This window comes from Onychomys torridus, chromosome 23 (assembly GCF_903995425.1).
Source record: "Onychomys torridus chromosome 23, mOncTor1.1, whole genome shotgun sequence".
Classification (NCBI taxonomy): domain Eukaryota; kingdom Metazoa; phylum Chordata; class Mammalia; order Rodentia; family Cricetidae; genus Onychomys; species Onychomys torridus.
Genome location: NC_050465.1, coordinates 43,110,954 through 43,138,524, shown reverse-complemented (window position 1 = coordinate 43,138,524; position 27,571 = coordinate 43,110,954). Strand labels below are relative to the sequence as shown.

The 27,571-nt window shown below is 45.1% G+C and overlaps 1 protein-coding gene across 1 annotated transcript in view; it reads right to left on the bottom strand.

The window, feature by feature from the left end:
• The window catches only part of Aox1 (aldehyde oxidase 1), a 65,446-nt gene extending 41,589 nt beyond the window's left edge, over nt 1–23,857 (bottom strand). Inside the window, exons 1-13 of the mRNA XM_036173261.1 lie at nt 23,719–23,857; nt 19,900–19,957; nt 17,900–17,996; nt 13,988–14,096; nt 12,434–12,560; nt 8,939–9,000; nt 7,859–7,948; nt 5,712–5,792; nt 4,447–4,591; nt 3,703–3,795; nt 2,055–2,206; nt 1,783–1,876; nt 233–342 (exon numbers count right to left, since the gene is read on the bottom strand). Of these exons, the coding sequence (XP_036029154.1) occupies nt 233–342; nt 1,783–1,876; nt 2,055–2,206; nt 3,703–3,795; nt 4,447–4,591; nt 5,712–5,792; nt 7,859–7,948; nt 8,939–9,000; nt 12,434–12,560; nt 13,988–14,096; nt 17,900–17,996; nt 19,900–19,957; nt 23,719–23,760 (1,260 nt within the window). The 5' untranslated portion in view covers nt 23,761–23,857. The remainder of the gene's footprint in view (nt 1–232; nt 343–1,782; nt 1,877–2,054; nt 2,207–3,702; nt 3,796–4,446; nt 4,592–5,711; nt 5,793–7,858; nt 7,949–8,938; nt 9,001–12,433; nt 12,561–13,987; nt 14,097–17,899; nt 17,997–19,899; nt 19,958–23,718) is intronic.
• Nucleotides 23,858–27,571: the final 3,714 nt, after the last annotated feature.

Here is a 27,571-nt window from a genome sequence, read left to right as displayed (position 1 = left end):
AGCAACTTTAGAGTTTGGGGCAGAGGAAGAGAGAAGAAGGTCTCCTAGTTGTAGAAATGGCAGGGGACTGCGGAGCAGGTTGACAGTGACTGGGCACAAGTCCCCACTGGAAGAGTGACCTCTGTCACTCCCTAGAATGAGTTTCATCCCCTCTGCAAACACATCTGTCCTGAGCCCACTCAAGCTACGGACTGGTGGGGGCACTGGGAAGGGAGAGAAAGGCCATCCTCACCTTCCTGGAACACGGGATGTTCACTGAGACCAAGACTTCCTGAGGTTTCAGATCGGCATCAGGGCACTTGCGGAGAAACTGCTCGCTTAAAGGGATCTGTCGTTTTCCATCTGTGGAGAAAGAAACGACACCTTCTCTGGAACCTTTGATCTCTTGAACAAACTTCCCCAATTTGGGAAATGATTCTAGGGTTGTTGTGGGGTGGCAGTGTCTGTGTGTGTGTGTGTGTGTGTGTGTGTGTGTGTGTTCTCTGACAGCATCTTACACTGTTTCTTCCAGCCTAGCCCTCTTCCCACCTTTTTTCCTTTCTCCTTGCTTACAGATTAAAAACAAAACAAAACAAAACAAAAAAACCCAGTTTCCTAAAGAATAGGCACCTAAGCTGTCCACTTCCGGATAGCATGGTTGGCTTAGGGCGTTGCTATGACAGAGTAAATATCAATATCCCTTTTGATATCCCATCAAGTCAATCCACAAGCATTTTGCATATTTTTGTCTATAACCAGGATCCCTATTATCTCCAGAGGTGAATAAAAAAAAAAAAATCCCTTCAGTGAATTTGTACAGCATTAAGTGCTACTTTATTTGGTTATGCCACATCCCCCCCCCCCCCCCCCCCCCCCGCCAGCATCTAAAGAATTTCAGTCCTTCGGTCAATGAACTAGAGGCGGGAACAGTTTAAAGCCATAGCCAAATATAATGGGGAAAAATAGAAAGCTTTTTGTGCTTGTATTCTTGTCCAGCCTTACTTCTCACGGCAGGAGGTTTTTCAGTGTGCTGCTTAAACTGAAACCCTGAATTTAAATCTTCCTCCTTAAGATTCCTTAGCAGCTGAAATGCTATAAGGAGCTGATGTTTCACAATGTAGGTATGTAACAGGGAGCTAGCTCACATTTTCAAATGAAACCTCCATATATTTGTAGAGGACCCAATTGTAAGAATCTCCTAATACTTACTAGACAAATTGGAGTAAGAGAAAATTCCAGCATTGAATTTCAAAAATAATAGGCAAGTGCATAAATACAGCAGGAGGGCCAATAAATATTCAGTTGGAAAAGATCTGTGGGCATTCCAGGAAGATGAACGAAGTACAAGCCCAAAGCATGGGAGTCAAACACCCTGGTGGGGGTGGGGGGAGTCTCCAACTAAGGGGCTGGGTGGCTCTCAGAGCTTACTGTCTTTGCCAATGATCAGCTCACATCTGGACATTAAACACAAGCATGTCCAATGTAGGGTGAGAAAACACCTAGCAGATGCGCCTAACAAAGAGGCTACATGAATACCAAGACAGGTATAAATGCAGCCAAACACATTTGTAACGACAGCATCAGGTCTCAAGAAGAAATAGTTTGGCCCCCCTGATAGGTCAAGGTCTCAAGAAGAAACAGATGTGGAGACTGGTAGATAGTTTTAAGACAGATTGACCAACTTCTCAGCCTCAGAAAGCTGAGGAAATTATTAATTTTCCAAACTGGACTTCCTGCCTTCCCAGCCGGCGAGAGAAACAAATCAAGAAGCTTCATAACTCCCCAAGCAAAACTGCTCTTTACCTTTGGACAGCAAGTTGAGGGTACAGTTACCCACAGCCAGGAGGGGATTCAGATCCGAGTCCAGATGTCTGCTCACGATATGGCCCCCTAAAGACTTTAAAAAGTAGTTACTTTCACTTCTGTTACATAGTTACAGAGGATAAGCACTAAAATACCAGATTAAGTGATGCTTCAGAGAGCTGTTCTTTTTCTTTGTTTTAAAGAACAGAAACCGGTCCTCAGGTGCAATTACCCAAGACACAAATGCCAGAGTTGACTTGGCAAATACATACAGCCATGTTCCTGATCTGGGACCCAGCCAGAGTTCTGAGGTGCTTCAGGAGGGCACGGTATGTCTGTGTCTTCTCTTCTGGGAGCTTCTGGACCACATCAGCCAGAATGTCTTTCACCTGATCCAGGCTGAGGCCAGCACCAAGGGTCAGCCCTGAAATAAAGTCTTGTGTAAGTAATGTAGTGTGATCACCAATGGCCTCAAAATGTTAAACCAAAGCTACAGGCATGGAAGTCTTTATATTGGATCCATTCTTTTGTGCCTATCAGTATTGGTGGTGATGATGGTTGGTGACGGTGCTGATTGTGGTAGTGATATGATCATGGTGGAGATACTGGCCATGATGGAGGTGGGTGTGGTGATGGCAGTGATGTGTGGGAGGGTTAATGATGGAGTTGTTGGTGAGGGTCATGAAGGTTAGATTCCTTGAATACTGAGTCTATCATATATTATGCTGATAGCTTAAAAAAAAAAAAGAACTCCAGGAATTAAAACAAAACCACATGATATTAATAGGTTCACTTCACAGATGGCAAGGCTGAGACTCAGTCCAGTCACTTCCCCAAGATCTTAGAGGTGCTGTATGTCATCGCCAAGAATTGGATTTCAGGAACTTTATCCCAGACCCACACTACAATGACTGCTGCATCTCACTGCCATTAACCCACAATCCCTTCACAGGAATGAAAAAGGCTGGATTACAGCTACTCAGTACACAGCTCCTTCCCATCTGCTGTGCCCTGGAGAGCAGCCAACATGTTTCATTCATCTTTGGTTCTGCACTCACAGCACAGAGCCCCCCTTGAATAGCTGTTAGTCTCCCTGATACTGTAGATAGGAAAGGTTCTTAGTGAAAGTCTGACTTCTCAGTGTCTACCAGAACTTTAGAACATTCTCCCTGGACTCCCTCCAGATCCTTACCGCTCTGTCTGAAGAGACTCTGTGAATTGTAACTGGAAATGAAGTGGCCGTCCCCTTTATAAAGGATTGACCCTCTAATAGGGACAGTTGTTGTTTTTATTTTTTTTTCCAGGGGCCATATTACACCACCATCCTATGTTGACTCATGTCTGGCTTCAATAAAACCTTCAGGATGTATGTCCAGTCTGGTAGCCAATCAGGATCCTACCTGGCCACAAGCAGGAACTGTTCTTGCTATTTTCGGTCAGACATACCCCTGACACAGCAGACAGACCCCTGACACAACAGACAGACCCCTGACACAGCAGACAGACCCATGACACAGCAGACAGACCCCTGACACAGCAGACAGCCCCCTGACACAGCAGACAGACCCCTGGCACCACAACCACAGTTGCTGACCAGATGTCATGAGGCAATCATAAAATGATTTCTATATCCATAAGGGTCTATACTCAATCACTTCAAAATACACTTAACCACAGTTCGACCTCTCCTAATCCTGCTTAAAAGGAGCCCATGAGCTTCTCTTGGGGGTCACCATTCTTCCACTTTGTAAGATGGTTTGACCCCAGCATGCTGGAATTTTTATTCCTGAGAAATTAAATGCTCTTGTTGAGTGTCTGATGGTCTTTTGTGGGACTTCCCTTGGACCCTAACAAGAAACAGCTCGCCCCGGTCCATCCACCAGACTAAGCAACTGATGTGATAGGACCATAAGAACTCACCATCACAGGCCTGGCTTACAATGCACAGCTCTTCAATTCTGTCAGGAGAAATTATGATGGGGTGGAAGACACCTTTAAACTTTACTTCAGGTCCTAAGGGATTGTGGGAGAGACACAAGATTAGAATAAAAGGATGGTAACTGCTCTCTTCATTTTGAATTGTGATTAAACCAATGTTTGGGCATATGAAAGTTGTTTCCTTTTATTGGGCTATTCATTGCAAACCACAAGCAGAGACAGTGACTGAATAAACTTTGGCACTCTTTAAAATTGTTATCTCTAAAACTTGTGTGACATGGCACACTCAGATTTCCCGGGGAGAAGGTCCTAGAGGCCCTCCAAAGAGATGGGCAGCCCTACTAGGCCTGAGTGGAAAAGGAGAAGGTTCTCAAACTGCCTTTTAAGTCAACCATGTTACCGTCACAGAGACACCACCCAAAGCAGAAAGACAGACCAGTTTCAGGATGAGAGCCAGTGTGGTCCCCGGATGGAAAACCAGAACACTGGCACCCTGCTGCTGGCTTGCCACAAGGCCAGCAAGCCAGCCTCTGCTCCAGTGAAGAACAGGCTAGCCCTGCTGCTGGCTCACCACGGGGGGGGCAGCAAGCTCTGCTCCAGTGATGCACAGGGCAGGCAATTGTCTAATGCTAGAAAAATCTCTTGAACCACACTGTGTTTTCTGGCTGTCCTCCTGACAACATGAAGCTGGTTTCCCTTATAAGATGTCCCAGGGTCTCTACATACCCACAGAGGTGTTCCCCATGACAATGGGGGCCTGGGGATACTTGAATTTAGCTTCCACGAGTTCCTTCAGAGTCACTGGGGAGATCCACGTCAATCTATGGCCACAAAACACTCTGGTCTTTGGTGGCTGTTTCTCAGTCATCGTCTATTTGGAAAGCAACAGGGATTTGAGAGAGCTGGTGACAGAATGTCCATCTCTTCTCACTCCAGTTTTGTTGAAACGGAGAAACGAAATACATATCTTCTAAAAACTAAATTTTGCAACCTAAAGATAGAGCTCTACCAGGAGTCAGAGTTCAAGGTGATTGTCTGGCAGTAGTTCACCCCTGGAAAATGGAAGCTGCCATGGGCTCGCTGACACCTCACAGTGCCCCCTCGTTTTGATGTCCACTAACAGAGCAATATGCTCATTTTTGCCAAGTCATCCTGCAGATCAATCAATGTACTGAAACACGCTGATTGGGCCTTCAGGACTTCTAACAGACTTCACCAACCGTGTCTTACATCCTCCGACACCCCCACGGTGGTCTACCTTTCCTTCTCCACCTCTTCCTCGGCCCACTTTCTGGGCTCAGAGGTGAGGATGACAGGTGAGTGTTGCCTATTGGCCCATCAGTTTGTCCTTTATAAAATGATTAATTATTTGAGAATTTTACACATGATCATAATATACTTTCATTATATCCCCTCTCTTTCCTCCCCCTCACTCCACAAAGTCTCACCTTTCATCCTCCCAACTTCGTGTCCGCCCCCCAAACCTAGTGAGTACAATTTGTGCTGTTCATATCCTCATGGATATGGGGCCATCCATTGGGTCATGGTCAACCTAGAAGGGGCCATTGAAGAAAACTGACCCTCCCTCCCAGCAGCCATTAACTATATCAGCTAAGGGTGGGGGCTCAGGAGCCTCTCGCCTCTCCATGCTGATGTTGACTGGTTTGAGCTTGTGCAGACAATGAGTCAATCCATGAGTGCAGTGATCCTGTCATGGCCAGAAGACACCTTCCCCACCCTCTTTTCTCAATGGTCCCTAAGTCTTGAGTGGAGGGTGGGGGTATGATATAGATGTCCTGTTCATGCTGGGCTGAGCACCCCACAGATACTTATTCTCTGCACTTTGACAAGCTGTGACTATCTGCACGAACCACTGTCTGCTGCACAGTGACATGTCTCTGATGGGGTCTGAGGCTGCGCCATGAGCTTTTGAAAAGGCCCCGCTGACATTTCACCCTGAGCTCTTCTAGGTGAGCAACCGCCTTCCTTACCATTAGCTCCGGAGGGAATATCAACTCCTGGGTTGGGTCCAGTGGCAGAAACTCCTCTTCTGAGAAGAGGTCTGGACTTGTCTTTGGAAAGAAAAAGTGATAGAAGTTACAGTAGTGCCCCCATTCTCAGGGGACATCTAAGCCCTGTGGGTACCCAGAAACACAGGCAATTTGAACTTCTTCATTCTTACTGCAAACTTGGCAACATACTCTAGTACTAAATATACTTTTTTCCTGGAAAAAAAAAGTACCCTGTAACTACTCATTGGCACATCTGAACTACAGCATCACTGAGCTTGTGTTTGGTGTCATTATTAAGTAAAGTGATGGCTATTTGAACATAAGTACTGCAACACTGTGCTAGTCAGTCTAATAACCATGGCAACTACTTAGTGACAGATGGGCAGGTAATGTATACAGTGTGGATACAGTGGACAGATTGGTTCCCATTCCATGTGAGACAGGGCGAGCACAGTGAGAGTTCCTCATGCTATTCATAATGGCACGTAGTTTGAAACAAACTATTTCTAGAATTTCCCACTTAATATTTTTGGATTATGGGTGGAGCAGAGGTAACTCAGATTGCAGGAAGGGAAACTGTAGATAAGGGGTGGATTACTATTATTGTCAGGCACCTCTACTTTAGTGTGTGTGTGTGTCTGTATGTGTGTGAGTGTGTGTGTCTGTATGTGTGTGAGTGTGTGTGTCTGTATGTGTGTGAGTGTGTATGTCTGTATGTGTGTGAGTGTGTGTGTGTATGTGAGTGTGTGTGTCTGTATGTGTGTGTGTCTGTATGTGTGTGAGTGTGTCTGTATGTGTGAGTGTGTGTGTATGTGAGTGTGTGTGTCTGTATGTGTGTGTGTCTGTATGTGTATGAGTGTGTGTGTATGTGTGTGTGTCTGTATGTGTGTGTATGTGTCTGTATGTGTGTGAGTATGTGTGTGTCTGTATGTGTGAGTGTGTGTGTGTGTCTGTGTGTGTGTGAGTATGTGTGTGTGTGTGTGTGTGTGTGTGTGTGTGTGTGTGTGTGTGTGTGTAGTAAGACTGGAAGAAGATGGTGAGACAATCCAGGTACGGTGGCACATGCCTACAATCATAGAACTTAGGAGATAGAGGAGAACTGGAGAACAGCAGGAATTCAAGGCCAGGCTTAGCTATATGATAAGTTTGAGGACAGAATGAGCTCCACAAGACCTCATCTCTTTGGAAGAAGACAGACAGACAAACAGAAGACAAAAAGAAGCTGACCAGTCATGATCCAAGCTGCCAGGCGAGGACTCTGACGCAGACCCGACCTCTAATAACTCTACAGGAGTCAGCGCGTCTCTGCACTCATCAGCTCCCTACACATTCCCTTGGAGTCTGGGGGCAGTGGAGGAGCAAGCAGACACTGAGAACTTAAGGGAGAGTTGGAGTCTCCAGCTCTCCTGTCCCTGTTCCTCCATCTTCAACTCCACTTTGCTTCTGGTCGCTGAAAATGCTGTTTAAAAACGGAGAGTCCCTAGAGATGGGGGTTTTTCTCTCCTATAGACAGCAGTATTCGAATAGGGCTAATATGTACAGTGAGGGATGCAGTGGAGATGATGGATCTCTAAGATGGATTCTGCGGCTTTCAGTTGGTATAGTAATCGCATCTATGGTGGGGCAGAGTGGCATCACAGCACACGGACATGATAATACCATGTTATTATTTAGCATCTGGAGTCTCGGACATGAATTGTTTCATTGTGTGGAGAATGTTAACGATTCTATTAGTTATTCTGAAACAGTCAACTAATTGTCAAGCACAGTCACCCCACTGTGCTGCAGAACAGTTAGAAGCCACCCCTCTCTCCAGCTGGACCACAGCTCCCCCTCCTTTCTCCACCCCCAGTTTCCTCCTGGGCTGAAGTTTTAGGTTCTATAGAGACAGTGAGAATGGGATGGAGAACATGTTGACACAGTCCAATTCATCAACCTGGGCAGCCAGTGATTCCTCTGAAGACTAGGTCAGCGGCTGCTCATGTCTAGAACAACTTTGTAACAACTTTATCATCCTAAGTCAGTGGCTGCTCATGTCTAGAACAACTTTATAACAACTTTTCCATCCTAAGTCAGCAGCTGCTCATGTCTAGAACAACTTCGTAACAACTTTACCATTCACCGACCTCATCACCTTCCCGAAATTCTGCCAATCCATTTATTCCTCGATCCAAACAGCACGCCCCATTTTCTTTACTTTGACAGCATCCAGAAGCCTAAGGGAGCAAAAACAAAACAAACAAGCCAGTCAGAACTCCATGGGATTCTATTGTTAACTGGGTGCCTATAGTTGAAGCTGTAGAACCAATATTGCAAGGCGTTATAAAAGAAAATCATTTATACTTTAACGTGCCAAGCTAACCTCTAATGAAAACTAAATTTACAAGAAATTCTGAATACCAGTGATCATTTTAAAAAGTTTATAATAAAAAGTCTTAATAGATAATCCTGTCACATAGCAATAAACATTAACCATGTTAATTATTAATACTAACAATATTTTAAATACCACTACTAGTAGTAATAAGAACTGACATCTTGCTCTGATCTCATCTATGAGGTACTAATTTCATAGTTCACCTCACAGAAGTGATCTTCTGATGGTGGGAGAGGACCAACCATGACTGAGTGTGTGTGTTAAACTTCCACAAGAGCCTTTTACTTTATATACTAGTTTAGAAACAAAGGAAGAAAAAGCAACGTCTTTCATAGGTTTTCGTTAGTTCTTATTAACATTAATGATGGAGTAGCTTACTAATTAGCGTGTGGTGACCCTGTCCTGGAGATGGACAGCCTCCATTGTCAAACGGCCAGTCCAGTAAAAACATGCAATGGTGCAGGGACAACTGGACCATGCTGTGACCAGTGTTATGCTGTATCACTCACAGACATGTACCATGTTAGCAGAAGGCTACAGGGGCACCCAGGCAGGGTCCCTAACTCAGACAAACAGATCAAGAGCAACTTCTTGGAAGGAATGACTTGTGACCAATGACGAACTGCATGGATGCTACAATTTGACTATTTAGGCAAAGAGGTTAAGCCTCTGCCCAAGGCGAAATGACACACAGGGACTGTAGACCTTGAGATAAGAAGTGGTCCCGTGTTAGTAAAAATGGCTGTTGCCAGAAACACACCAGGCAACTCCTACACTTTTGTTTTGTTTTGGGGGAAATGCATTCAACCATGTATTCCTTTCTACTTACTTTACAGAAAGTCTTGCATGCATCGATGATGGGCCTGTATCCAGTGCAGCGGCACAGATTTCCTGAAAAGGACAGAGCCAGTCTGGTTACTCAAGTGCCCCGGACAGAGGCATGGGGAAAGCCACGTGAATGGCAGCATGGAGGATCCCATCTTAGAAGAAAATTTTATTTGATGTTTTAATTCTGAAATCTAGTGTTGGAAATTTCATTTTTACAGCAGCATCTTGGGATATTTAGTCAGGAGTCCTGAAGTATATTTTAACATCTCAACCATCTGCACTTACTCCGTAAACACATTTTATACTCTCTTCTTGTGACAGATGGCCAAACAACGCAATAATTTTAAGACAAAAGCTTGTCCTGTAGTTACAATCAAGAGCTAAACTTAAAACAACAGCCACTTTATTGAGATGTTACTGATATAAAAACCCACACACATCTAATCAACTGATTAGTGATTGATGTATCTGGAGATAAGTGTGCACCTGGGGATCCATCTCCACAGTCAGTACCATGAGTGTAACTACCACTCTGTTTCCTCATGCCATTTAGTTTTTATTTAATCATTCAACCAGAAAAAAGGCATTTAACAAAAGATCTACCCTCTCAGCAACTGTTTATAGAACATAGTATGGATAGCTGTGGGAACCAAGTTGTATTTATTGGACTTAATCATTTTGCATAACAAACTTTGTAACCATTGATCAATAACTGCTCATTTTCTCCTTCTCCAACCCCAGGGAATCACTATTTGATCGACATTCTATTTCCTGCTTCTATTGTACTATTCCATGCTCTTTGTATAATAGTGTTTGCTCTTCTGGGTCTGGCTTGTTTCGCTTAGCATCATGTGCTATGGTCCATGCATGTTGTTACAAGTGGAAGGATTTTCTTCTTTCTTTCTTTCTTTCTTTCTTTCTTTCTTTCTTTCTTTCTTTCTTTCTTTCTTTCTTTCTTTCAAGGAAGAGTCCTCTTATTATTAGTACTTACTCTGGCAGCTCTCAGTTTTTGACAGAGGAAAAACAAAAGGAGGAAGGAGAAAGAGACAGAGAAGGAAGTTTCAGTTGATTGAAGTTGTTCTGAAGCAGTAAAGAAAGGGTGGAAAAGTGGGTAGTTTCTGAACTTGGGAGGCAATTGAGCACACAACTTATTTACAATAAGTGATCCGGTCAGTATTTCTCTCATAATGGTTCTGTGTCCTTACTCCACCCCCAATATGAGGTCATATTTTTTGTGTATGTTCTATGTACACATCTGCTGGTGTGTGTACGAGTGTGTGTGTGAATACATGTGGAGGCCAGAGGTTGACACTGGTGTCTTGCTCAATTGCTCTTCACCTTATTTGTGAGACAGAGTCTCTCACTGGACCTGGAACTCCAAAATTCTCCTAGGCTGGCTGGCCAGTGAGTTCTTGGGATCCTCCTGTGTCTGATACACCCTCCTGCCCCTAGTACAGTGGTTACACACCATCACTCCCAGACTTTTACATGGGTAGTAGTGATCAAACCTCAGGTCCTCATGGCAGACATCGACTGAGCCCATTTCCCCAGCTCCTGGGATCTTATTTTAGAAACAGCACAAGATCAAGTTCTCTGGTGATAGGATTCCTCAAATCTTCATTATTTATACACTTCCCATGCATGTCTCAAGCATCCTAAAATTTGAAAATCCTACACCAGTGTTTATAATATAAACAGCATAAAGCAACATTGTGACCTCCAGGAAATCTGGCAGGACCCAGCTTAGGTGCTAGGTCACTCCTTTCTACCTGTGTTCACTCTGAGTGTCCCTGAGATGTTTTGTAGAGGAAGTAAGCAAGCAAGCTTTAGGGTCGTGTTTCCTGAGTAGGGAAACAAGAGGGGAGAGATAAAGACAAATAGGGCCAGGGAGCATTTCACCAGGCAGACACAGAATTTGAGAAGTTACTAATGCTTAAAATGTGTTCAGAACCTTGTTGATGAATACACACACACACACACACACACACACACACACACACAGAGAGAGAGAGAGAGAGAGAGAGAGAGAGAGAGAGAGAGAGAGAGAGAGAATTGGTGGAGCATCTCAGAATGGAAAAGAGTCATTAAAATAAGCATCACTAGCCGGGCGGTGGTGGCGCACACCTTAATCCCAGCACTCGGGAGGCAGAGGCAGGCGGATCTCTGTGAGTTCGATGCCAGCCTGGTCTCCAAAGCAAGACCCAGGAAAGGCGCAAAGCTACACAGAGAAACCCTGTCTCAGAAAAAAATAATAATAAGCATCACTAACAGATTTTAGTCGGACTTCCAGCTGGACCAGCCACTCCCCTCTGGCGCTTGCTCTATGGTGACAACGGCATCTGTAACAGGACTAAAAAGTTGCTTTTGCTAAAGAATCTTTTGCTGAATCTTCCCTTAGGCCTGCAGCTGGTGATGGGCCAGCATCCCACCGGTTACCTCTGCCTTCATTTCCATCTGTCTTTCTGTCTGCCTTGCCTCACACTTGAGTGAGATTCCGGGTTGACTCTGCATGGCAGCGTGAAATCCTTTAGACTGCTCACCCAGAATCTTTTCCTCCAAGGCCGAGCATACCAAGGTGACTTAGGTATTTTTAAGGATTAGAGGGAGAGTTCCAAGTGTCCCATCCAGACCCCTTGAAGCGGTACCCAGAAGTTTTCTGTTATTGCCCTACAGATGGATCACTCAAGAAGAGCCGGCCCGATTAAGGAGCAACAACCTCCTAAGCCTGAATCCCAGGGTCATAGGCTTGACACAAACCTGTGACATCGGTGGAAATTACCCTCAGCATCAGCAACTTCCTTGACAGCTGGGGGGGGGGGGGGGCCACCAAGGCACAGCTGTGCAATCCCCTGCCTCTCCCTCTTGCACGGTGCCCTCTATTTAAACCCAAGGCTCTCATGTCGGTGTTCCGGAAGACAGGATTATGAGACACTCGGTCTCCCTGCTTTCCCCAGAGTCAACCCACTGAAAATGCAATTCCTTTCCTGCCTTTTCTCATCATTTTTTCCATTTGATCTCCAAGATGAGGGCTGGGACCTGGTTTGCTGGGGGCTCTCCCCAGACTCAAGTCTCTTGCCTAGGACTCCAGTTACCCACCCAGCCGACAGGAAAGAGCGATAAAAGCGCAGCACTCGGGCGTGACTTGTCTTTCCCAGGGTGGGCGAATAACCTAGCTTTCTGATGATTGTAGAAAACAAGTAAACAGAATGGAAAGAAAGGAAGAGCCTTAAGCAACCCATCTGTCAAACACAATGTGTAGATCCGGTCTGCAGGCTGACTTCAAGAAACCAACGCTTCTGCATACAGGAGGGATAATTTCTAATAAACCACTCTCTCTAACTCTCAGCTTCTCCACCTATGAAATGAAGGTGATAATGGTAACTATCTTATAATGGTATTTAAATGAATTTGCAAATAGCATTTAATTCAGCATGTGCCGTATGGTAGGTGTTCAATTACTACTGTTATCATTATTTAAAAATAAAAGCATACTTACCACCAAGGGCATCTGTTAGCTGGTCTAGAGTGGGCTCTGGATGGTTTCTGAGCAGTGTGTACATGGACATCACCATCCCAGGAGTACAGAATCCACACTGTGTGCCATGACACTTGGCAATCCTCTCCTGGAAGAACAAGTTAGAAATGCAGACCCTGCACTCTCTCCCAGGCCTACAAAATCAGAGCTGCGTACCCAGGACCTGCTTGTGCTCACTGAATTTAGAGAGGAGACCCCACCACAAAAACCCACATTTCAGGTGGCTTCCTTTGGGCTGGCCAGTCTGACTGTTGAGCCCCATAAGCTGTTCAGCTTGACTTTAAACGGTGGTTCTGAGATTTTGAATGGCCAGGGACTTATCAGCACAGCAGATCAAGTGACTTTTAGAGTGTCGGGGTGAGGTAAAATGTGTATCTTTTAAAGACTCCTCAGTGTGCAGTGAGGGTGTGAACCACTGCAGCAGAGGAAGGCCTTGGAAGAAATGACCAAATTATATGAAAGTTGAAAAACATGGAAACGCATGATAGAGCACACACTTGAGTATGAACATGGTCATACCGCCTCTCTCTCTCTCTCTCTCTCTCTCTCTCTCTCTCTCTCTCTCTCATGAGTGTTTTGATCTTCCCACAGATATGTTACTGCTTTACCATGCAGGAGTTTACAAAGCACTAGAACCCAGGATCCAATCAAGACAGAAACCCTGTCTTTGTTTCTTCTGTACTTTTTTTCTGTCTCCACCGTTTTCTCTTTGGAGTCTGACTTCCAAGGGACGAGCACGTTCTGGCGCCCTCTCCCAGCAGCATTGCACCAATGAGAGCCCAGCATCGGTGGGAAACGATAAGGGCCCCTTGCCTGTGTGGGCTCAAGTCCCATACGTAGGCTGTCCAGGCAGCAACATCCTCCTTTAGCTTAATGGGGTTTGAGAACATTAAGCCCAAAATTTTATCACATCTGCAGAAGGGGAAGTTTGGCTCTTTTCTATGTGCCTCCTATCTTGTCCTTTCTGTCCACTCCTCATCCATGGCCCTCAGTCAAGACAAGGAGCTTGGCATGTGTCGAGGCAGGGGTGGGAGGGGTGGGGGGGCAATGCGCATATGCACTGAAGTAAGCAGTCTAGGTCTGAGCAACAAAGCTGCAGCCTCCATGGACAGAGTCTGTCCTCTGACAAGTCCAAGCTCAACACATCTTTTTTTAGGGATATTTTTAATTCAGTTTTAAAATCAAGTTACTTTTCACTTTCCAACAACACCAACTCCAAAATTGTATATGTCGATGCACATGGCTGGTGTTTCCTTCTGGGTTTGGAAGACCTAAGATGGATAGTACCCTCTAATTGGAACCCAGAGGAAACAAAGCTTTGGTTATGGCAGCATTTAAGAAAGAGGAGTCTTCTAGTCTTCCAAAAACACCTTCCCAAGAAGTGAGTTACTCATATATCCCAGCTTCCCAGATTTATTCTCAGCTCCCATTGCTCTGAACTGTCATCAGTGGCCAAGCAGCAGGGCCCAGAGTACCTATTCTCAGAGTCCCTTTAGGGGAACAGCGCACCCTCACCTGAATAGGATGAAGTCTGGTGGTGCTGTTGCCTATACCTTCTACCGTGGTGACCGCTGTACCATGCAGAGAGCAGATGGGGGTCAGACAGGCATTGACGGGATGATGCCTTCGGAATGCAAAAGAGAAGCACAGGTGACAAATTACATCACATCCAGTGGAAAGGGGGACCGAACACCCGCTGGGCACCTCTCGTAGGCAGGTCAGGAGTGATGTCCCAGGCTCAGAATCTGCGTTTCATTCTCAGCACATATTCATTTCACAGAAACAGATCTGAGAATCAGAGTGATTTATTCAGGGTCACAGCTGGAGTGCCAGTGGCAGGATTAAAATTAGACCTCAGAATCCCAATTCCTGAAAGCGTCAACCAACTTCATTATTTCCCTTTCAAACCGGGGCTGATGCTCTCTAATTGCACATAACTGGCTGTGGAACCTAAAACAGCTTTTATCCTGCGGGGGAGCTGGGCCAAGGTCGGTTGGGCAATGAAGTGAGTTTGGTCTTGCTCTTCAGAAGAAGAGATAGTGCCAGGTGAAGAGCTGTTCCTCTCCACAGGACCACTGCTAAAAATGCCCCCTTCAAAACGACACTTAAAATGTTCTCAGGTACTAACCACAAGTACGGATGGAAAAAGACACAAGAGGTAAGCATTCAAAGCCCATGATAACCAGCAAAGACTTGAACTAAATAATGAGAAACACCATTTTAACAAATAAAACTATATATGTTATCAAAACATTATAATGTCTATTATTTTAACAAAGGCTTGGGGAAATGGGATCCCTACCACTCATGAGAGTGTAAATGCATTCTCTCGGCTTTCTTCCGGGAGACAGTTCATTTGGAAGACATAAAAATCACTTTAAGATGAACACTCTTTAACTCTGCAAGTATACCTCTGTAGATGTGCCATAAGTAAATGGTCATGGACATAAACACTGTCTGTAAGAAAGGTTTACTGATGAATAATAATAATATAATTCCCTATTTGGGGCTTTGTTTTGACACTTCAAAACAATGTGACACACAAAGCTATTACGTTGAGTTTATTCTTTGAAAGGTCTTTGTGAAAGTTTAACAAAAATTAGGATGTTCAAGCACGATAAGAAGTTTGCTTCCATTTGTTAAAAACAAAAGACTGAAAAGATATCACTTATTGATAAGTAAACATAAATACTGGGTGACGAACTATGTTCCAGGCAGAGCTGCAGGCATTGGGATTCACCAGCGACCAGAGACAGGTCAATCACAGCAGAGTGTGCATTCTAGTTGAGGGGAGATAGACAGCTCTCAAGTCCATCGAGGCAGTAAGAAGTACTGAAAATAAATTAATGGAGGGGACTGTGAATAAATGAATGGAGACTATGAATAAGTGGATAGAGGTGAATAAAAGAATGGAAGAGACAGTGAATAAATGAATGGAGGGGAAGAGAATGAACTTGTGTGGGTGATCAGGGAGGAGTGAGAATATTAATGCTTCTGCTAAAATCTAGATGATCTGAAGGAGTTCAATGTGAAAGGCAGACAGAGCACATGTGTGGGTCCTGAAGTGTTGAGCTCAGACATCTACCAAGAGAAGGAGACAGAAAGAAACTCAGGGAGGGTGAAGCACAGGGAATGTGGGAGAAGGCCGGTAGCCAAGGCTAGACCCAGGCAGACCCAGGTAGCAAGTGACAGGGCTTCCTGGAGAAGGTGAATTTGAACATTGGCCTAAATATGCCCAACCACAGAGTTTAGAGGCAACAAATCAAAAGACCGCCTTGCTTTAAAATCAGAATAAGCCAGAAAAGCTACAAAATCACATTTAAAAAATTCATCTCCTCAAGAGCTGGTTTTTGTTTTGTTTTGGTTTTGGTTTTTGAGACAGGGTTTCTCTGTATAGCTTTGGTGTCTGTCCTGGATCTCGCTCTGTAGCCCAGGCTGGCCTCTACCTCCTGAGTGCTGGGATTAGTTGATGGCTGCTGGAGGGAGGTGAGTCAGTCTCCGTCAGGGTGTGGTACGTAGAGAGCAACCATGCTCCAGTAGATGGCTGCACACTTGTGAGCACATGAGCAGCACAGACTGAACTCTGTGGATTGTAAAATGTGAGCTGGGAGTGGGGTGTACCCAGAGAGAAGGAGGAGAAGAGGGGGTAAATATGATGGAAATCAACTGTATACATGTATGAAATTCTGAAAAATTCAAAACATTGTATATATGTACATATCTTTAAAATGTATATATTGAAAACATTTTATATATATATAAATGAAGTATATATATATATATATATATATATATATATATATATATATATATATATATATATATATATATATCATCTCATACTGAGTACATGGAGAAGCTTAAAAACCCTATACACTATTGTCAAATCTTAATAAGAGAGAAGATATATGAACGGTTGTTCTCAGCTCTAAGATTTAGGTGCTGTGTTTCTGAAATGTAAGGAAAATGAAAAGTCCACCTTGTACAAGAGTAAGGAGAAACCAGAGTGACTGTCAGCAAACCAGCAATGGTCACAGGTGGGTGGATATAATGGGCTAAAGTGCAAAGCTGGACTCTTCCCCACCAGTGCGCACTGGGTGCTCAGCGGGAGGGGTAGTGGAGGTGAGGAAGGAGCCAGCGGAGATTCCCCAGGATCATGATGGGCAGAACTGAGAAGAAACACTAAGCTTTCATTGAGTATAATGTCAACATTACCCTTTAGGGGCTAAGAACAAGGCAGCATGGAGGCCGAAGCATACACAGTAAGAGAGGAGACCAAAGACAACTTCCAGTATCCTAGTCTGGCAGCCAGGCTGGGAAGCAGGGAGAAGTTTCCCAGGTTTCCCAGGGAATGCAGGCACAGCATAGCCCCGGCTGCTGCTCAGATCCTAGACCTCATCTGCAATGTGGGAAATGAGGAGAGCAGTTTAACCAGTGCATAAGTGGAGTCCCAGAAGAAGAGGGGAGAGAGACTGGAACAGATAAATATGTGAAACAATGATGCGGTGAAGAAAAATACAGAATGTAAACAAAACAGGAAACCACGGGTGGTTTTCAGTAGGAGAGTGATGCCATCTAATTCTTTCTTGAAGCAGAGCTCTCCGGCTTACAGATGGAGAATGCATGCATGGGAGCAAGGAGATGTGAGTAGGCTCTAACTACACATGTGTGAACATGGCTTTATTCTCCATTGTCATTTCATAGCAGCCTTCCTTCCCAGATGGCACAGTCGGGCAGCCTTTCAACTCTGCGGTGGAATACTAGTTGAAAATATGTGACATTCGTTTAGGCTGTGGAGTATTTGTTTAATGATGCAAAGATGTGTTGCAGTCTTTCAGGTTGCATTTGTTGAACTCTGTAAAGCTGTGTGACTGTGCCTGTCTAGCAAAGAGCTGAATGGCCAAGAGCTAGGCAGGAGAGAGGGACATGCGGAGAGAATAAATAGAAGGAGAAATCTAGGCTCCAGAGAAGAGGGGAGAGGAGGAGAGGAGGATGCCAGAGGCCAGCCACCCAGCCACCCAGCCACTGGGTAAGAAGGAAAGAAAGAGATAGAGAATAAATAAAGATAAAAAGCCCAGAGGCAGAATATAGTTAAAGAGAAATGGGGTGATTTAAGTTAGAATAGCTGGCTAGAAACAAGCCAAGCTAAGGTCAGCTGTTCATAAGTAAGAATAAGTCTCCATGTATTAGTTGGGTGATGGGTCCCCAAAGAGTTAAAAAAAAAAAAAACCAAAAAACCCTACAAACCCTTTGCTAGGGGTAATTTTTCTAATCTATTCATATTCTTGTTTATCATTGAATCCTCAGTGCTCAGCATAGTTCTTCTTTACATACAGTAGATGTTCCATATACATTCACCAAATAAAGGAAGAAAATAAAGTTGAGAACTGCAAAGTTCACTCATAGCTAGACTCTGTGGCGAGGTACCTGATCGTCTTGGTGCTGGGGTTGTACCGTGACACCATCACTGTGCAGGCCCCACAGCCTCCCCCTCCACAGCCGTACTTAGTGCCTGTGAGTCGGACTGGAGGAAACTGAGTTAAAGAGAACGTTTCTTTCTAGAGTAGCTCTGACTTAGGCTGTAACACCATCACAGACATGTCTAGGAAAGTTCAGTGTGGATTCACCAACGGCTGCTACTTAAGTCTTGTAATTTCCGGCTTCCTTTTGTGCGTTACAGCTTGCACCTACCCTTTATATGAAGCTGGAACACAGGCTGCCAAACATAGGACCAGACTGAAGAAGAGTCTATGCATGTAAGTGTTTTGAGAATTTGCCAGTGGGAGTGCACTGTATATTTGCCCTCATCATTATGTAGGTCTTTGAGGAAATGCACAAAATGTTATATTATAAATACTTTATGAAATATCTGTGTCACACTAGAAACACAGTTAAATTATTTGTCTTGTCAGCTGAATCTTCTAACTGTTCCCTCAAATCTCTTCTATCATTATTATTATTATTAATTATATTTTTGGTGTTTGAGACGGTTTCTCTGTGCAACAGCTCTGTCTATCCTGGAACTCATTATGTAGAACAGGCTGGCCTTGAACTCACAGAGCTCTGCTTGCCTCTGCCTCCCAAGTGCTGGATTAAAGGCGTGCGCCCATTTTTCATTTACTTTCAGGAGACTTTGATGTTTTCTTTTTCCAATGGCATAGCTGCCAGTCACTGAAGATAAAGTATAAATATTGTCTGTTAATTCTAGAGGGTGCTTAATTAATGCTTTCAGCATCCTGCTCTTTACTTCCCCTTGCTTGTTTCTCCATCTTATAGCACTCAATTAGTGCTAAGGCAGAGGTTATGAGAACACGCTGACCCACGCATTCAAACACACACACTCACATACTCAAATATGTCACTCATACACTCAAACACACCACTCACACACTCAAACACACCACTCATACACTCAAACACACCACTCACACACTCAAACACACCACTCAAACACACCACTCATACACTCAAACACACCACTCACACACTCAAAACACACCACTCAAACACACCACTCATACACTCAAACACACCACTCACACACTCAAACACACCACTCACACACTCAAACACACCACTCACACACTCAAACACACCACTCACACACTCAAACACACTACTCACACACTCAAATACATCACAAAGTTACACTTAACTCTCACATATCCATACATTCATTATTTCCACATACACTCAGACACACATACACACACACTCAAGCACCCACACATACACACATAAGGACAGTAATTCTCACACAACTCATATACTCTTGTACACATGCACATTCACATATACACTTTCACAGACCCTCTCACTAAAATGCTCTCTCACACACAAACCCAGTCACACATACAGAATATTCTCATTTAGGCACACTCATGCACACATACTCATAGGCCTAAATTCACACACTTAAAAACTCTTGCACATTCCCATTCCCACAAACTCTCACACACAAACACACTTACAAACACTTTTGTACACACTCTCAGCTGCTCACCAATACATACTCAAGCACACACACACAGAGGTTCATACACATACCTAGCACATTCTGGCATACATTCACACTCATTCACACTTACATGCATTCACGCATTCACTCAAACACACACTCTCCCACAGTCACATACAAAACACTTACAGATCCACTCTCACACACCACACTCACAGATATACACAAACATCTTACATCTCGAACACATACACCAAGACTCACTCTTGTCCACACTTACAGCCCTCCCAAATTCACACACAAGAACATATACATATACATTCAGACTTCCAGAGACATGCACTCACAATTTCACACACATACACTCTCACAGACTCCCACAAACTCTCACACACAAACATAGACTCTCACAGGCTCATAGACTTAACATGCACAAACACACACACTCACAACATGCAGCAAAGGATACGGTTCTTCCTTAGGTATGGTAGCAGCATCATTTCGGGATCCACATGTTTTTCTACCACCTGTGCAAGAGAAACATAGTCATGCACACACAGACAAGAGCTGGTGTGATGTTATTATGTTCACACCGGTAGGGCCCTGCTGGTTCCAGGGAAATGCATCTGTGATGTGTAAGCATCAACATCAAAATAAAAGTATCAGTCTCCATCCCTGACTGTTCCTTGTCCGGAATCATCACTGTTCCCTAAGGTCGCGGCTGTTTCCACTCACGGGAACACTGGCGACTCTGTCCAGCTTCCTCTAGAATGACACTGGGAGAGAACTGAGCAGTGGGTTGAGGAGGAAGAAAAACAGGACAGAGAGAGGAGCTGCTGGCAGAGCAGAGTGTCCGAACGATGGATGCAGCTAACTTAACAGACGTGTTTGCCAAGTAGATCATAACCAGCCATGTCCCCACATACCCAAACCAAAGCAGCAATGCATGTGCCGAGCCAGGCAAGCCTGGGAAGCTAGGCACACTTAAGCAACTGGGCTGACAGATACTCGGTGGGGCAGGAACTGAAACATGATGGATGGTCCTGGTTCCCTGGAATCCTGCTTTCTCTATTTGGATTACATTTTTAAAAATCAATGTTTTAGGCATGCATGTGTTGCACAGACATATATGTAAGCAAAGCACCCATACACGTAAAAATAAAAATTGAACTGAATGTTTTAAGTTAGCACATAAAGTAATGGGTTCCTGGTATTTTTACTTTGTTTCTATTAATTTCCTTCCCGAGGAGGTCCCCCAGCTGGTTCCCTCTTCTGTTTTCATGCCCCATGCATTTGAGATTCCTTTGGCATACACAGAACAGACAGAAGCATGGCTTGCTTCATCTACTTGTAAACCTTAACCATCTTTCTCCATGTTGAGGTACTTTATCCCTCTGGGAAGGAAGGCAGAGAAGGCATGCATCCAGAGCTGACTCCTCCCCTGCAACTTTCTTCAGGCCCTTGCAGGACAAAGCAAATCTGTTTGAGAAACATGCAATACAGGAGAGAGTATGCTGCATGCAAGGGCGCACACGTACACTTTCCATAGGATAAGTCTGGCTCTGAAACAAACTTCAAGTTAATTCACTGAGTTTACTCTCTTCCTCTTTTCCCCAACCAGCTCACAGCCTGACTCCCTGCCAGGACATCTAAGATTTGAAACCTGGATTATTTCTAGCTTTTTCTTTCTTTCCACCCACGGCAATCCATGTCACCAAGTTCTGCTCCTTGAGTGTCTGAAAGTGATTCTCCACTACGCTGCCACCGCCAGCATGGGCCGTTATCATCTGGAGCCTGCACAATTATAACAGCTGTCTCCTAGGTCTCTCAGCTTCCACTCTGACACCCGCAAGCCTTGCCTGCACGAGTGACCTCTTGAAAACACTAGTCTTACATCCTGTGCACCGGCCGTGCCATGTAGGGAATTCCTGAATCTGTCAGATACTTGTTATGACCCTCGCTTCCACCCTGGACTCAAGCTTTCTTGGAGAGGAATCAATTTCGGTGAATTAATACCCGAGTCCCTGTGTTTGAGAACTTAAAACTCCTGGCAGCTTGTCTTTCATAAACATCCCCCTGCACATTGACTTCTGCCGCTTGAACCGAGGCAGTGCATGGACTCTTAGCGTTCATTATGTTTGCATTCAGCCTTCCTGTGTCACCAGAGCACCCGAAGGTGTTCCAGGAGTCCTTGCAAAGGCAGATCTGAGTCCCAGAAGTCTGGCTTTTCATGGGATCCTTCTCGCCAATGGCTTCTCGTGCTTCTCCGAACAGCCCCTCACTTGCTAATCAGTGTTGAAATACTCGCTTCACTAAAATTGGGAGGGGAAGAATGGGAAGGGGAAGCTGACACGATGTTTGTTTTTGTGGGGTTGGGGGATCATTTCAAAAACTTAACCAGTATTTCTAGAATCTTCTTTTACAAATGATCCCAGGACCAGGTCCAAGGCACCTGGAGGTCCCCTGCGGTGCCAGCAGGGGAGAGGGGGAGGGCTAAGAGAGAGGAAACAAGCCTTCAGATAAGAAAGGCTCGTTTATTCTTAACAGTCAACAGAACATAACGCTGCACTACTTGTTAAAAACTCCCATTTGGGAGCAGGGGAGGAAGAAAGAGGGAGACATCAGACTCAATATGGCCGGGGCCTCACAGAACTAAATTCCCAGCATCACCTACAAGACTGGACTCTGGCTCCTGGCCACTTCTCCAACCCCAACAGTTTATTCTCTGAGCATGTAAATAATCTCCTGCCCCAGGACATTTGCACCCAGATTTCTCTGCCCGAAAAATCCTTTCCCCATATGTACGCTTGGCTACTTCATCCCAGACACTGCTCCAATGTCCCCTGCTCTGCAAGGCCAAAGCATCCCCTTCATCTACCCTATCAGAGTCTGCCCATCTCACTCACTTTGCTTTAGGTCCGACACCCCACTCTCTCCATTTATTTATATGCGTGTTAGCTGTTACGCCGGGACGTGCCAACTCCACACCAGCAGGGGCCTCAGCATTTCTATGGTTTGCTGTATCCCATAAACCCAAACACAGTTTGGCATATGTTAGGCTGTTAATAAAAAACGTGGATTGAATATTCATGATCACTCCTGATGCAGTAAGTAGCATTGCCCCTCCCCCTTAGTAAAGGCACGAGCCTCCTCCATGAGGCAGTGTGGGTGAGCGGTGAGCGGCAGATGTGGAAGGGAATCCCTGCTTGTTTACTAAGGACAGAAAACTTATGTGCTTATACTGTTATGCGAGAGAAAACAGGAAGGAGGGAGACAACCATTTCACCCCATGAGTCTCGCTCACCCTCACGCTGGTCCTGTGGGGCCCCAATGGTGCCCATTAAGGATCCATTTTATCCCACGTGAGGCCCACACAAGCTTTTAGGGGAGACTTGTATAATTTGAGAGACCCTGTTCTTCAAGAAAACACATAACGGCTGTGTGCATCAACTCCCGGCCTCAGAACCGGCCTCCCACAGGAAGGGTCTGGTGCTAAACTTTCCTTGGCTTCCTGAGGGTCAGCCAGGGCTCTGTGGATCCAAACGGAGAAGAAGCACGGCCACTGAGCATCACCCCTCGCAAAACGCTTTCCGTTTATACTGAGGACACTCTGAGCAAGCAAGGTCATTGCCCAGACCTCGGCTTTAAATGATGCCCAGGGGCTTTGCTGTGCAGGAGCAACAGGTTTGACTTGGAACAGCCAGCCAGGTCTTCAGAGCCAAAGCACACACACAAATAAAACAAAACAAAACAGAACTCCACAGCCAGCAGGGGTCCCTAGAGCCTGGTTCTGGCAAGCTGTGCTGTGCCAGGAACTTGCTTTGACTTCACGAAGTCACAACTTCATCGGAGAAATAACGGGGCAGCTTGAATCAGTGCATCACTGTGGCCCCGTCACTAGTGGGTATTGCTCACCCTGGACAAGCTGAGAACTGAGGCTGTCTATTCAAAGGTGCTGGGAGATGTCATTAGCCGGGGCTTTGAGGGTGGGAAGGTAAGGATTCGCGGTGCTGGGTGGGTTAAGAACGGACCTCTTTTTCCCTGCTGTTTGAGGAGGGGGTGGGCTTGGGTATCTATCCCACTATGGTGGGAAGGCCAGGGCATGGGGATGTTGGGAAGGGAGAGACCCTGGAATCCAGGCAAATTCTGAAACTCGCCCTTAGTCTCCTATGCGCAGGTAGTGACGCACATCCCATGTCAAGGTCTCAGGGAAAGCGGGGCGCAGGATCGGAAGGGGCCAGGGACTGGTGCCGGGGCCGGCCTGCCTGGGCAGCCCGCGGGCGCTCACCTTCCGGCCATTCACGAAGAAGAGCAGCTGCGGGAGATCCATGATGCCCGAGGTCCCCAGCAGGTCCTGAGCAGCACCAGCCCCAGCGGAGAATAAATTGCCCGAGGCGGCGGGGAGGGGCTTGCCTGAGCCTCAGGCCTCCGCCCGCCCGCCCGCCCAGAAACTTCTGGAAGAACCAGTGCTGCTCAGTTCCTAACAGGAAAAGTGTCCAGACACCTGTCCAGTGTGCCAAGCGGGAGGCGCACGGCAATCTTTTGGCATCCATGGGAGGTCCCGGGTCATTGTTTTGGTAGCTAACTGGTGCCAATGCTTGCTTATTCGAATTGGCTTCCAGTTCCTTGGAACCCTCTCTGCTTGTTCAGGGGGAGGTCAGGCTGGCTGTACTGCTTGCTGACTCCCATCCAGAGAGTCCTGTGCCCTTAGCAGCAAATAATAACCATGCTTATTTACTTGGGAAATACTTACCTACATACTTGAAACCTGTGCTCAGAAGGTAACTTTTTGGCTCTCTCTTTACATTATAAAACTTGGCAAATCTCGAATGAGATCAAACTAATTTTCCCTTCCCTTCTCTTCCTTAAAGGTGTGTACCACCATATCTGGCATACCTTTTTTTTTTTTTTTTTTGGTGGGGGGGATACTTTGTTGGACATGGGCTGGGGAGATGGCTCAGAGGTTAAGGGCTTGCTTCCAGAAGCCTGGGACTAGAACAAACCTGTTTTCTTTATAAACTATCCAGTGTTGGGCTTTCTGCCATAGCAATAGTGAACAGAGCTAGAATTAATTGTACCATTTCCCTGACGCCAACAATCTTGATTCGAAAATCTTAAACTAGAGGCTGGAGAGATGGCTCAGTGGTTAACAGCACTTGTTACTCTAAGAGAGGACTGGGGTTCAATTCCCAACCCCCACAGTAATCCTTAACTCCAGTTCCAGGGAACCTGGTTTCCTTCTTCTGATGTCCCAGGACCCCAGGCATGCACATAACACACACAGATACACACACACACCACTCATACACTTAAAATAAATATTTAAAAAAACCCAAGCTATTTGCTTTGTCCATAGATCTATTTAAAAACAAGAACATCAGTATTACAGTACCAATAAAACCTGTGGGCATTCAAGTCTTCTTATCCATGCAGCACACTCTGCTAAAGATGCAAACTGAAAATCTTTTCCATACCAGTTATCCCTTTCTGGTCACCAACTGAGTGAAAAGATACTTTCATTTCACAGGGGTTTCAAATAACCTGCCGTCCATTGGCAATTGTTTAGATTTTTGTTGTTGTGGTGGTGGTATGGAATGTTTTTGCTGCTCACTTGTTATTACAAACCATGGCACCCTGACATTTGTCTAAGAGAATTTTTGATAGTTTCCCAAAAGTGGAATTGTGGAAACAAATAGTAGATAGATATGCAGGTTTTCTAGATATTGTCAAAATCTTTCCTATGAGCTCTTATTAGTTTGCATGCTTCAGCAATGTGCAAGAACCAAATGTGCTAGCAGAGGGAATGGAGAGGGAATACTAAAACCTAGACATCTGGGAAAGCTCTGGGGGACACCACGGCTCAGTCTTGGTCAATATCTCTGGAGGGGGCACTTCAGAGGAGTCTTGTGAAGAGAGGCAGGCCCTGGCCTCTGATGGAGGTCACAACTCCCGACTGAGCCATTAGGCTAATTCCGGCTGTGCTGAAGCAAGCTGGCACCTGGAACCAACAGGTACTGTTGTGCAACATGCCATTACTAGGGTGAAGCTGGCAAAAGGTGTCAGTAATTAGGAAGGAGCAAGGGAAGTCCCTTCACCCCGTGCTCTGTTTTCTCCTCTGGTGGCCCCTGTAGACAGGAGTTGAAATAAGACCAGCTAGCAAAGAACAGAAATTCTTAGTCTTGATATCATACAGCAAAGTGTAAAGAGTTGAGACGATGGCTGGCATGTATTTAAAAAGTGGAGTTTGCCAGGCGGTGGCGGCGCACGCCTGTAATCCCAGCACTCGGGAGGCAGAGGCAGGTGGATCTCTGTGAGTTTGAGGCCAGCCTGGTCTACAGAGCTAGTCCAGGACAGGCTCCAAAGCTACAGAGAAACCCTGTCACGAAAAACAAACAAACAAACAAACAAACAAAAGTGGAGTTTGGATTACAAGGGGCTCACACTTGTAACTTCCAGCCTCTGGAAGTGTTTTAAGCCAGCAAAACACAAGGTTTCAGTGTCAACAAATCCATGGGTGTTTTCATCACATCAGTGCTAGTCCTAAACCAGTGTGCTATTACTGTTATCATTTACACTAGCTGATCAGTGTCATCACACTCCGGCAACCAGAGACCCGGGCTCAGGCTCTAGCCTTGGAGCTTTTTTGTTTGTTTGTTTTGTTTTGTTTTTTAAGATTTATTATATATAGTGTTCTGCCTGCAGGAAAGAAGAGGGCACCAGATCTCACTACAGATGGTTGTGAGCCACCCTGTAGGTGCTGGGAATTGAACTCAGGACTTCTGGAAGAGCAGCCAGTGCTCTTAACCTCTGAGCCACCTTTCCAGCCAGTCTTGGGGGGGGGTGGGTCCTCTAAATTCCACTGTTTCTGTGTCTTGCTTCTGTGTGGAAGCTTCCTAGTCACTTCTGTGGTACTCCAGGCGCTACCCCTCACCCCCACCCCACACACCTTTTCATTCTGTAGACTACAGCAAACAGTAATTATGAATTTTATCTCCTGGTTGGGTGTTAATCAAATTTCAGTGCCAAGCAGCATTGGACAAAGTCAGTACCAATTGAGATTAAAAAAAAAAAAAAAAAAATCCACTCAAATAATAATAGTTTATGCTGCAGTGCAATCACAATATAGGTTTTCCAGGTGTTAACACCACCACTTTCTTCAGGAGAGGCGTTCTCATAGAAATTAGGAACAAGACAAAGATGCCATTTTTACCACTAGCAAACATTTTAAGGAAACAGACATGTGATTTAGATAAGAAATCAAGGAAAATAAAAACTCTTCAGTTTCATTTGCTAATTTAACCTCACAACTCATTAATTTTGGAGATCATACGCTTGAGTATATAGATGAAGCTGCCTAATGTTTTAAAACTGTATCTGTTATTTCTCTGCCATTGTTAATGGTTAACTATTCCTAAGAAAAGGATTCCAAGTTCACTAGTCAGCAACTTTTCTCTAGGTTTAAACAGTCCATGTTACCTGATCTTCAGCTAAGTCAAACTAAGGGCCAAGCACTTGCCAGTCTTGCTAACACAGGTGGATTAATGGTTAACTTGCAGTGAAGTGTTTACCTGGAATCATTTGACTAGGAATGTCCCCATAGGCTTGTTTTCAATATTTGGCTCCCTATGGCTTGCAGCACAAGTAGGATTATTCCTTAAAATTCTAAGAAAGGGATTGAAATGTGCCTGGAAATGGGCGAGAGAGGTGGGTCAGAGTGGTTTCTCTGTAGTTTGGTGCCTGACCTGGACTAACTCTTAGAGACCGGAGTTCAGTTCCTAGCACCCATGGCAGATGGCTCACAGCCTCTTATCACTCTAGCTCCAGGGTCTCCAGTGCACTCTGGATTCCTCCGGCTCCTGCACTCACTTGTGCATATACCCACATGATTTAAAGAAGAGAGAAGGCAGGCCATTAAGTAAGTCCAGCCATCCTTACCTATGTGGGACTGAGGAGGTGGCTCAGTGGTTAAGAGCATGTGCTGCTCCTCCAGAGGACTTGAGCTTAGTTCGCAGCACCCACAAATACACATATACTTAAAAAAACTACAATTTAAATAAGGTCTGGAAAACTAGGGTATTAGCGACTTTTCTGGTTGCAGGAACAAATACCTGATAAAGATAACTTAAGTGACTAAGGGTTTA